Source organism: Notothenia rossii (assembly GCF_949606895.1).
Source record: "Notothenia rossii genome assembly, chromosome: 11".
NCBI classification, from domain to species: Eukaryota; Metazoa; Chordata; class Actinopteri; order Perciformes; family Nototheniidae; genus Notothenia; species Notothenia rossii.
Window position 1 is genome coordinate 952450 of NC_136910.1, and position 12499 is coordinate 964948.

General features: G+C 44.0%; 1 protein-coding gene across 3 annotated transcripts in view; it reads right to left on the reverse strand.

Moving 5' to 3' along the window:
* Positions 1-12499, reverse strand: part of LOC307024553 (cGMP-dependent protein kinase 1-like) — a 47815-nt gene that overhangs the window by 426 nt on the left and 34890 nt on the right. Inside the window, exons 8-17 of one of the 3 annotated variants that reach the window (XM_079658792.1) lie at positions 11429-11494; positions 10972-11046; positions 6167-6263; positions 4407-4546; positions 3756-3845; positions 3471-3612; positions 1993-2156; positions 1789-1911; positions 210-272; positions 57-123 (exon numbers count right to left, since the gene is read on the reverse strand). In XM_079658792.1, coding sequence (XP_079514918.1) covers positions 57-123; positions 210-272; positions 1789-1911; positions 1993-2156; positions 3471-3612; positions 3756-3845; positions 4407-4546; positions 6167-6263; positions 10972-11046; positions 11429-11494 — 1027 coding nt within the window. Of the gene's footprint in view, positions 1-56; positions 124-209; positions 273-1788; positions 1912-1992; positions 2157-3470; positions 3613-3755; positions 3846-4406; positions 4663-6166; positions 6264-6484; positions 8985-10971; positions 11047-11428; positions 11495-12499 lie in introns of those variants that run through there. The other 2 variants (XM_079658790.1, XM_079658791.1) reach the window with 2 other exon arrangements.

Here is a 12499-nt window from a genome sequence, read left to right on the forward strand (position 1 = left end):
TCAAACACCAAGTTTAACTCTCTGACGGCCTTGCACTGGGCACCGGTTAAACTCACATCAGGTGTGATGGGCGGGGTCAGCGTTCCTTTCCTGAGACCCTCCCAGTTAAAACCTTCAAACCACCTGAACACAGAGACACAGGTGAGTTTTATTTTGTCTTATCAGTTAAGTGAGAGCTGAAACAGCCAATCAGGTGTTGGCAGTCTTACTTGTGTTTCTGGATGTCTTTGACACCGTTTTTCAGGTTTCCCAGCCTCTCCGAGGGATTATCTCTGTGGACACAAACAGAGATTCACTTTGGTGACGGGAACTGAATCCTGACCCCCTTTAATTGCAGACCCCCTTTAACTACAGACCCCTTTACTTACAGACCCCCTTTACCTACAGACCCCTTTACTTACAGACCCCCTTTATCTGCAGACCCCCTTTAACTGCAGACCCCCTTACCTACAGACCCCTATACCTACAAACCCCCTTTACTTACAGACCCCTTTACCTACAGACCCCCTTACCTACAGACCCCCTTTACCTACAGACCCCTATACCTACAGACCCCTTTACCTACAGACCCCCTTTACTTACAGACCCCTATACCTACAGACCCCTATACCTACAAACCCCCTTTACTTACAGACCCCTTTACTTACAGACCCCTTTACTTACAGACCCCTTTACCTACAGACCCTCCTACCTACAGACCCTCCTACCTACAGACCCCTTTACCTACAGACCCCCTTACCTACAGACCCCCTTTACCTACAGACCCCTATACCTACAGACCCCTTTACCTACAGACCCCCTTTACTTACAGACCCCCTTTACCTACAGACCCCTATACCTACAGACCCCTATACCTACAAACCCCCTTTACTTACAGACCCCTTTACCTACAGACCCCCTTACCTACAGACCCCCTTTACCTACAGACCCCTATACCTACAGACCCCTTTACTTACAGACCCCTTTACCTACAGACCCCTTTACCTACAGACCCCTTTGACCTACAGACCCCTCTACCTACAGACCCCTTTGCCTACAGACCCCTTTACCTACAGACCCTCCTACCTACAGACCCCTTTACCTACAGACCCTCCTACCTACAGACCCCTTTACCTACAGACCCCCTTTACCTACAGACCCCTTTACCTACAGACCCTCCTACCTACAAACCCCTTTACCTACAGACCCCTTTACCTACAGACCCCTTTGCCTACAGACCCCTTTACCTACAGACCCTCCTACCTACAGACCCCTTTACCTACAGACCCTCCTACCTACAGACCCCTTTACCTACAGACCCCTTTACCTACAGACCCCCTTTACCTACAGACCCCTTTACCTACAGACCCTCCTACCTACAGACCCCTTTACCTACAGACCCTCCTACCTACAAACCCCTTTACCTACAGACCCCTTTACCTACAGACCCCTTTGACCTACAGACCCCTTTACCTACAGACCCCTTTGCCTACAGACCCCTTTACCTACAGACCCTCCTACCTACAGACCCCTCTACCTACAGACCCTCCTACCTACAGACCCCTTTACCTACAGACCCCTTTACCTACAGACCCCTTTACCTACAGACCCTCCTACCTACAGACCCTCTTACCTACAGACCCCTTTACCTACAGACCCCTTTACCTACAGACCCTCCTACCTACAGACCCTCCTACCTACAGACCCTCCTACCTGCAGACCCTCCTACCTACAGACCCTCCTACCTACAGACCCTCCTACCTACAGACCCTCCTACCTACAGACCCTCCTACCTGCAGACCCTCCTACCTGCAGAGCTTCTTGATGAGGCTGGCGGCGTTCTTGGTGATCTTCTTGGGGAACTCGATCATGTCGATTCCTCTCAGAATGACGTTGTAGGTCTTCATTGGGTCTGGAGCTGAGAAGGGCGGACTGTGGACACAGAGAGACGCTGAAGGACACTGGACGCTAACATTTACTTTACTTCTGCCCCCCCTCTGTGAGCGTCCTCACCTGCCGGTCAGCAGCTCGTACATCAGGATGCCCAGAGACCAGTAATCTGCGGAGACATCGTGGCCCTTGTTGAGGATGATCTCCGGGGCCACGTACTCCGGCGTCCCGCAGAACGTCCACGTCTTCTTACAGAAACCGATCTTCTTGGCGAAACCAAAATCCACCTGGGAAACAAATGAATGAATCAAAAAGGTCTCTTCTCTTCTTCTACCTGTAGATTGGTTTTAAGAGGTGTCATGGCACATATTCTGTTGCCCAAAGGGTCACTGTTTTTGGCGCCACCTTTTGGTCATTCACCATGAAGGGTTGGTATTTTCTGATTGGTTTGCCCAGATCATAAGGAAGGAAGCGGTTGGACAGTCTGGGACACAAACGATAGAGTGGTGCAGGAACGAGTCCTAAAACAGGAAGTGAGTCAGCATTTCTCCACTTCCTGTTCCCTGGTCTCAGAGCCAATGGGATCTCTCCATAGGGTTTAGGAAAGTATCTGAACTAAGGTCTGTGGTTGAGACAAAGAGACAGATCACGTTTTGTTCTACATTAAATCATCAGCAGTGACCCCACTGGTGATCTCTGAAGAGTGGACGTGTCTGAGAAACGATGGTTGTTACCAAGTGGCTGAATAGGACTACAGAAGTCGTGGAGGTCGTTGTACGTCATTACGTCGAACACGTAAACACTCCTCTAAGTTAGTTTCTGTTCTGCTTGAGAGCAAGTCCCTGCCTCCTGCAGACTGTTCAAACAAACGCTTCAACTCCTTCCATCTAGAATCTGTGTTTGAATATGGATCTGAAGTTGGCGTGACGTTGAAGTCGTGCTGCTGGACTCGCTGTAGCTCCTTTATAGCATCACGTTAGCATTTAGCTTCTGGACATTAGATTTATGATTAGAACATTATAAAAGTAGACATGTGGAGATTATCCTGAACTAAACGTGCATTTATCAAACAGGTTTGTTTCCACAGACCTTATTTTAAACTGTTTTCCTAAATCCTCTGGAGACACCCTGTTGCTTTCTGTGGAGGGACCAGCAGCTTCCTTCAGGGTGAACACGTCCTCCCTGCACCGCTCTGTCTCTCATGTGGCTTGGGAGAAGGACTCTCTCAAACTTGTACACCTTTTTCTTTGTTTAGATTGACTTTACATATTAAACTTGTGTTTGAAATAAATAGCAAACTGTTGAAGCAATTGAAGCTAACATGGAAATGTGTGATGTGCATCGAAGCTATTGTGAGCAGCTAAGATGTATTTGTGCTTTATTCTTGAAGCAAATTGTAAAACATTGTATTTGTCATTTTGTTTCAGTTTTACAAAGAAGATATGGAATGGATGGAAAGAGAAGAATAAAGATTTCAGGAAACCGTCTAAACTCCACTCTCGTGTCTGACTCTCCTTCTGACGTATGTGTGATGCTATCCACCAACCTTTGTGTATCCAGAACATGCATCAGGGACAGAGTGAGAGGAGATATGTAATTACTATCTTGGCGTAGCCCCGGCTGTCCAGGATGAGGTTCTCAGGTTTCAGGTCTCGGTAAATGATGCCTTTAGCGTGCAGGTAGGCGAGTGCCTCCACGACGCAGGCCGTGTAGAACCTGGTGGTCGAGTCTTCGAACGAACCTCTGAAAAACACAACGGTGGATGAACTGTGAGGCGCTGATGGGTCTGAGGACCCCTTCAGGAGTCTGGGACCGCGCTGAAGGTCCAGCTCTTAACCCAGAGATACAGCTGCAGATTAAATATGAAATGAAAGATTGATTTGTACCTGTCTCTGAGAATCGTCCACACCTCTCCTCCCAGACAAGCCTCCATCAGCATGTACAAATATTTACTGTCTTTAAATGTCCGGTACAGCCTGCAGTTACAGAAAACAAACATCGTTCATATGTAGAGACAAATACTAGCTTTGCTGTGAGAAAGTATTTGATGTGTTATCTATTTATTTCATCTGTATTTAATACAATAGCCGGTATCATTTTCCTCCTGGTTCCTAATCGTTCACCAGGGGAAGTGAACACAGTATGACTGCGGGTCAATAACGTTTTATTCAACTCTTTTATATTTGAATTGTGGCGTTAGCTGCCGAACACCAAAAAAACTATGTTTTAGGGAAGCTTTTATTTTGAAATCCAGGAGCAAAGAAACACCTCTGAAGTCAAATTTGAGTTTTTAAAAGTAGATATTGTTTTGAAATGTGTTAAACTTTAGGAATGATCTGAATACAAATGTAATGTAGAGTTGGATAACGTTCCTTCATACAAGATATTAATGTTTATGACAAAATGAATTATATATCATATATAATAGTTAAATTTAAATGGACCAGTTATGCAGATGAAGATAAGATGGAGCTTTATTAATCCCCGTGGGGAAATGCAGGATGAAGATGATGAAGACGATGCTATGCTTCTCTGACCTGACGATGAAGTCGCAGTGCGCCTCGGTCATGATGTGTTTCTCAGAGCGGATGTGCTCCTGCTGCCTCGTGTCCACGATGTGACGCTTCTTCAGGATCTTCATCGCAAACGTCTTCGCCTCGTCGCTCTTCAGCTGCACCTGAAGAAGAAGAAGAAGAAGAAGAAGAAGAAGAAGAAGAAGAAGAAGAAGAAGAAGAAGAAGAAGAAGAAGAAGAAGAAGAAGAAGAAGAAGAGCAGACAGGAAGTCAGCTCCACCTACACAGGAAGTAACACACTTATCTTTATTGATAACATCTAAGGTTAATAAAATACATTATTACACACACACACACACACACACACACACACACACACACACACACACACACACACACACACACACACACACACACACACACACACACACAGACAGACAGACAGACAGACAGACAGACAGACAGACAGACAGACAGACAGACAGACAGACAGACAGACAGACACACACATACACACACACATACACACACACACACACACACACACACACACACACACACACACACACACACACACACACACACACACAGACAGACAGACAGACAGACAGACAGACAGACAGACAGACAGACAGACAGACAGACAGACAGACAGACAGACAGACAGACAGACACACACATACACACACACATACACACACACACACACACACACACACACACACACACACACACACACACACACACACACACAGTGTTGTTTATAGAGCATGACACACTCCTCTATTTCTGGAGTCTTCTCTCGTGTCAGTAAATATGATGCAACAGCTGGTTAGCGCAGCTTAGCATAGTGAATAGAAACGGAGGGAAACTGCTAGCATAGTAAGTAAAAAGCTTAAAATATCTCCAGATGCATGCTGGGAGACCCACTGCGGGGATTCCTTCCTGTTTTTGGGCAAACCCTTTGCAGAGTCCCCCCGCTGGACCCCAGAGAAGCCAACCCCCCCCCCCCATTGCACCACTGCTTATGTACACATACAGTTTAACAAATATTGAATACGATGCAATCAAAGGAAGATGTGGTAATTAAACTACTTCATGGAATAACTGAATAATTAGTTAACAAGTTTAACACCTGAGACTTTACTGAAGATGAAGAGGAGACTCTGATCACATGAGGACTGGTCTCCAATTACCTGCACTGATAGTGGAAAGTTACTGCAAATAGCCCACACACACCTAGACACACACACACACACACACACACACACACACACACACACACACACACACACACACACACACACACACACACACACACACACACACACACACACACACACACACACACACACACACACACACACACACACACACACACACACACACACACACACACACACACACACACACACACACACACACACACACACAATGTCTGAAGGTTCAGAGTCACGTGAAATGACTTGAAAGCGTATTCAACCTACTCTGAAGATGGTGATTGAATAATATGTAAAGTTTATATAAATGACCCTGAACTGGTTTCAAACCGGTCTGGAAACAGAAATGAGTCTTTAAAAATGATAATATATTATGTGTCCAGTCGGAAACTGGCTTCAACACACTCTGAAGAAGGTTCAAAATAATGTGATTTGAAAGTGGATCACACTGATCAGTCTTTCCGGTCCCCCCCATAAAGAAGGACATTAAACCCAAAAGTATAAATAAAGATCAATATGTTATTAAAATCAAACTTTCTATAGTTTTATATTTTATAATCTGACCATCTCGACGCGTCCGAAGCCTCCGACCCCCAGCGTGTCGATGATGTTGAAGTCGGTGAGCTTCAGGCTGGAGAAGAAGGCGTTCTCCGCCTCGTACCTGAAACACATAGATATAGATTATAGAACACATCATCAGGACATTCTAGAAGATGCACAGCCTTGTAGATCAAGCGGGTAAAAGCCAAGGTAGATTCAGGGCTTCAGTTTAATACTCACAGAACAGTGCGCCTCTGCTCTTAGAGAGCTCATTTATTGCACACGTTACAGTTTCAGTGAATATACAGGTGGATGTCTACTTTAATAATCTTCATTCGGTACCTGCAGCATTTCACGACGTGGAAGAAGGGGAACTTCTTTGAGGTGTGGATGGAGAAGGAGGTGATGGGGGAGGACGGAGCTCTCTGCCGCCTCAGCGGGAGGGGAAGCAGCTCCCTCATCTCTAAACTCTGTTCGATCCAACGGACAGATCAGAAAACACCTCGTTCTTCCTCCCAGTCTTTAGTCCAGTTCACCACCAGAGAGACAATAACTCTGAGCACGCTTTAGTCCAGTTCACCACCAGAGAGACAATAACTCTTAGCACTCTTTAGTCCAGTTCACCACCAGAGAGACAATAACTCTGAGCACTCTTTAGTCCAGTTCACCACCAGAGACAATAACTCTGAGCACTCTTTAGTCCAGTTCACCACCAGAGAGAGAATAACTCTGAGCACTCTTTAGTCCAGTTCACCACCGGAGAGACAATAACTCTGAGCACTCTTTAGTCCAGTTCACCACCAGAGAGAGAATAACTCTGAGCACTCTTTAGTCCAGTTCACCACCAGAGAGAGAATAACTCTGAGCACTCTTTAGTCCAGTTCACCACCGGAGAGAGAATAACTCTGAGCACTCTTTAGTCCAGTTCACCCCCAGAGAGAGAATAACTCTGAGCACTCTTTAGTCCAGTTCACCACCAGAGAGACAATAACTCTGAGCACTCTTTAGTCCAGTTCACCACCAGAGAGAGAATAACTCTGAGCACTCTTTAGTCCAGTTCACCACCAGAGAGAGAATAACTCTGAGCACTCTTTAGTCCAGTTCACCACCGAAGAGAGAATAACTCTGAGCACTCTTTAGTCCAGTTCACCCCCAGAGAGAGAATAACTCTGAGCACTCTTTAGTCCAGTTCACCACCAGAGAGACAATAACTCTGAGCACTCTTTAGTCCAGTTCACCCCCAGAGAGACAATAACTCTGAGCACTCTTTAGTCCAGTTCACCACCAGAGAGACAATAACTCTGAGCACTCTTTAGTCCAGTTCACCCCCAGAGAGAGAATAACTCTGAGCACTCTTTAGTCCAGTTCACCACCAGAGAGACAATAACTCTGAGCACTCTTTAGTCCAGTTCACCACCAGAGAGAGAATAACTCTGAGCACTCTTTAGTCCAGTTCACCACCGGAGAGAGAATAACTCTGAGCACTCTTTAGTCCAGTTCACCACCAGAGAGACAATAACTCTGAGCACTCTTTAGTCCAGTTCACCACCAGAGAGAGAATAACTCTGAGCACTCTTTAGTCCAGTTCACCACCAGAGAGACAATAACTCTGAGCACTCTTTAGTCCAGTTCACCACCAGAGAGAGAATAACTCTGAGCACTTTTTGAGAAGAGTAGGACTTGCAGATGACCGTCGTCCAATTCCTCGGTCAAAAAACGGACCAGTGCAAGGAAAACATTGAATTTAAACTTCCAATTGTGTGTACATCCTCCTGATCCTAAAGTGGGTTAAAGCTGATACTGGGTTTTAAAACAACTTGAAGCTGGTTACAAATGAATCAAAACGGCCTAAACTTCCCTTAAACCAAAGGCTTCAATCTAATCTGAAGCTGAATCTGGTTTTAATATAATCTAGAATAAACCTGGCTTCAAACTGGTCAGAAAGATTTTCCTCACACTAATCCAAACTAGAAACTGCTCTTAATCTAACATTGTTATAAAATGAGGTAAAGCTAGTTGTAATCTAAGTGAGCGATATCAAAGTATTCTTAATTTGGCAAAAAATGGTTTGAAACTGGCTTCAAATGAAACTGGAATCATTATGAAACTGTTCTGTATAGAAAGATCAGAGAAAGTCTTTCGTCTGGTTTAACACCAAAGACTTGGCTTGGACATAAAACTGCTTCGATAAGATAACTCTGCAGTCTTTGAGGACTGGAACAAGACCTGGACCTCAGAGTCGTCCAAACCTTTGGTCAAAGAAGTACAAAGGTGTGGTGAAACCGTCTAATTAGAGCCGGTTCTGGTTCCTCAGGAGACGGTCCGGCAGATCGTCTGCAGCAGAGCCGTCTGGACCTCCAGTTGGAGTGCCAAATGGGGGGTGCGAGGTTCGGTTCGGGGGGAGCGAGGTTCGGTTCGGGGGGAGCGAGGTTCCGGTCGGGGGGAACGAGGTTCGGTTCGGGGGGAGCGAGGTTCTGTTCGGGGGGAGCGAGGTTCTGTTCGGGGGGAGCGAGGTTCCGGTCGGGGGGAACCAGCGCCACAACGGGGCTGCCAGATCCTCCAGCTCAAAGGGCATCAAGGGTAAATAGAGTCCTGATCCAGAGACACCAAACGTCAGAGATTGAAGGGTTTCTGAGTCCAGGACTTCGAAGGCGTTTGTTGGCGTCTCAGTTGGTGGAAGTCCAACAGAGCGAAGCAGAGACTGAAGGAAACCTCCGGGAGCTTCGTCTTTATGTCCAAACACCGTCACGAGAGAAGACGGGAGAAGACCCGCCTGGCTGCTCAAGGGTATTTTTAGCCGGTGCAAACATTGCTCAGAGGTTCTCTCAGTGAACGCAGACATTCAATACAGACGGGCGGACAGACAGGACACACTGTCCCGACCTCAAACCAGAGGACAGACAGGAGGCGGAAGACGCTCAGAGACATGTCAACCACTGTTGAGTCTTTCAATAAAAACATGAAAAAACCCACGAAACAAAAACACACGAGGAGAGAAATAAACAACAACAAACGGCAGCAGTACCTGGTCAGTGCTCATGAGTGAGGAGCTGGCGCACACCTTTCTGTCTGGGGCTTTAGAAATGCATTACCATGCGTGGGACCATCAATCAATCAATTAGTAGGTAAGGAAGGAAGTAAGGAAGGAAGGAAGGAAGGAAGTAGGGAAGGAAGGAAGGAAGGAGGTAGGGAAGGAAGGAAGGAAGGAAGTAGGGAAGGAAGGAAGGAAGGAAGGAAATAATGTATAAATAAATAAATATTGGAGCCGGAGGAGGTGATATTCAGAAAAAGATTATAAATAAATCCGAATTTAATAGAAAAAGTCGTAAATGTAAAAACCTCCAAATATAAAAGGAACACATATCAAATATCTACTAAGATATTTAGAAAACAGACATTTTCTTGTTAAAGTCACACATTTGCAAGAAAGTGAAGGTCAACATGGGGTTAGTGTTCTGCCACCAATATCTCAGACACAACACAACCTCTGTTTGTGTGTGTGTGTGTGTGTGTGTGTGTGTGTGTGTGTGTGTGTGTGTATGTGTGTGTGTGTGTGTGTGTGTGTGTGTGTGTGTGTGTGTGTGTGTGTGTGTGTGTGTGTGTGTGTGTGTGTGTGTGTGTGTGTGTGTGTGGTTGTGTGTGTGTGTGTGTGTGTGTGTGTGTGTGTGTGTGTGTGTGCGTGTGCGTGTGTGTGTGTGTGTGTGTGTGTGTGTGTGTGTGTGTGTGTGTGTGTGTGTGCTTCCTGGAATCAGACACAGGAGCTGCGGTCACATAAACACTCTAATAATAGTTTGTTAAAATGAAAAAGAGATGAGCGTGTCCTTCAGAGTTTGCAGCTGCACATTAACAATAAATATAAATTATATAATAAAGAGATATGGAACGTTTTCCCACATTAATGTTGCCACACAACTCTCAGAACAAACTGCATGCACATATAAATATATATATATATATATATATATATATATATATATATATATATATACATATGTATATATATATATATGTATACATTTAAATACATTAAATATTCTCTTAATGCAAAACATCACCTTTTATAGTTTATCCTATGGATATAAAAACTGTAAAGAATTGAAAGGTTAAAAAGTGCTAAAGGAGCCACCCTGATGGGAAATGACTAAAGAAGAACAAAGGTCTCTTTGTCTTCACACAATCAAAGATATTTAACATAATCTACATTAAGCAATAACAATATGAACATACACAAGCATATGAAAGATATTAGATATTTACAATAATGTAATATATATAATGTTAGAATATAAGCATAAGTAAATATGAAGTAACCTTTAAAGTAATACTGAATGACGCCTCAGTGCTGATGTGCACTCTGCAGCTTATTATTAGCTCCTCTTATATAATCACAGGATCAACATGTAGCCCCCCCCCCCCCCACCCCCCCCCCCCCCCCCCGTCTGAAACGCCCCCATTGGACCCATTTGTTTACTTCTGGAACATGGTGACGTCACTGAGGAACACTCAGCTCCAGCGCTCCCACACTTTGTGTGTGATGGTTAAGGGGTGGGACATCTCTAAGCTGGTTGACCAATCACAACAGGGCCGACCAGCTAACCAATCAGAGCAGCTCTGGTTTCAGACAGAGGGTGAACAGAGGAACTGCAGCACAGGCAGTATGAGAACAATAAAGAGCTTTTTGAGCATTATTTAACATGAAAAGTTTCTGTTTTGTTTATTTAGTCATAGCAATTATTTATTATATTATTTCATATTTATTTTCTATATTTCATATTTTTCTTTGCAGTCAAATCTGTTCAAATGTTTTCTTTACGTGCAGATGAACTCACTTTGCTTTCAGCTCAGCGTCCTCGTATCCTTTGTTGGAAACATCGTCCAGTCCACCAATCAGGTGCTTGAAGGAGCTGCAGACAGCCAATCAGAACGCAGACAGTTATACTATAAATATACTACCTTTCAATCAATAACTTCAACAATACTATATCAAATACAATATAAAATACAAATATAGAACTTGATAAATGGTGTGTGTAGTTGGAGGTGGTGACCAGCAGAGGGCAGCAGCGGCTCTAAAGCTCAGAGTTAAAGGTTCATTTCACAGAAAACACTGAGTTCAATTCCTGCTGTCACAAAGAGAGGACAGGAAACGTTCCTGCTGTCCTATAACAAATCTCTCTCTCTCTCTCTCTCTCTCTCTCTCTCTCTCTCTCTCTCTCTCTCTCTCTCTCTCTCTCTCTCTCTCTCTCTCTCTCTCTCTTTCTATCTATCTATCTAAGGGTCACTTACTCACGATCGATGACCAGACAGGTGACGGTGTCCGATGCAACGACGTTGGCCGTCCTGACGTCCTCCCTGTGAAAAATAACTTTAGTAAATTATTCATTTTTATCATTTTTAAATTATAACTAAATCCTACTTTTTACCTCCTAATAAAAACACTTTTCTCACACAATATTGCAAAAAATAATCCAAATATTTTCTCAAGATATTAAAAATATTCATTTTTTTTCACAACAATACAATTATTTTATCAAAATAATACAAAATATATTTTTTAATAATCAAAATATTTTCTCCAAATATTCAAAATATTTTCTCCAAATATTCAAAATATTTTCTCCAAATATTCCAAAACATCCAGATTTGTTTTCAAAGATTCTATGAATATTGTTTCCATAGTTTATCAACTGATTTCGTAGAGCAGAGCTTTTTTTTCTCAACATATTTAACATGTTCGTTCCTCAAGTCGTAATTTTATATCGTAGTATTTGTATTTTTCCATCTTATAATTATCCCTTTTTAACCCTCTTCCTGGTGGCTCTTCATAATAAAGTCAAGTTAAAGGAGAAACAGAGCGTGCAGCAGTCGCATGCAGTTAAAACGTCTCTCGGGGGGGGGGGGAGGTTTAAAGTGGAAACTGAGGATCTGAGCGGAGGTGTAAACGTCTCTCCTGAGAAATACACTTCAGACCATTAGCAGCAACACACACACACACACACACACGCTGGTCTGGCAGTACATGTGGGGACCGTATAGATTCCCCCTCACTAACAGGTCCATGTCTGAACACGCGTCAGGGCTTTTAGCATTGATAGCGTGTTCTTATGGTGTGCTTAGCGTGTGCTTAGCGTGTGCTGAGTTCCTCTCAGTCGATACTGAGGGAGAAAGGTCTCAGAAAAGCTCAGGTTCAATACGGCACATTCCTGCGTTAAGTTTAAAGAAACAGACCTGTGTTTCCAGCATCTTGTTTAGGGTGTTGTGAGTCATCGATGTGAAGAGACAGATGTGAACAACACTTAAGTGTGATGTCCCTTTATTATCATCTCGCTGAGTCATCATTATATCATTACCTGATTA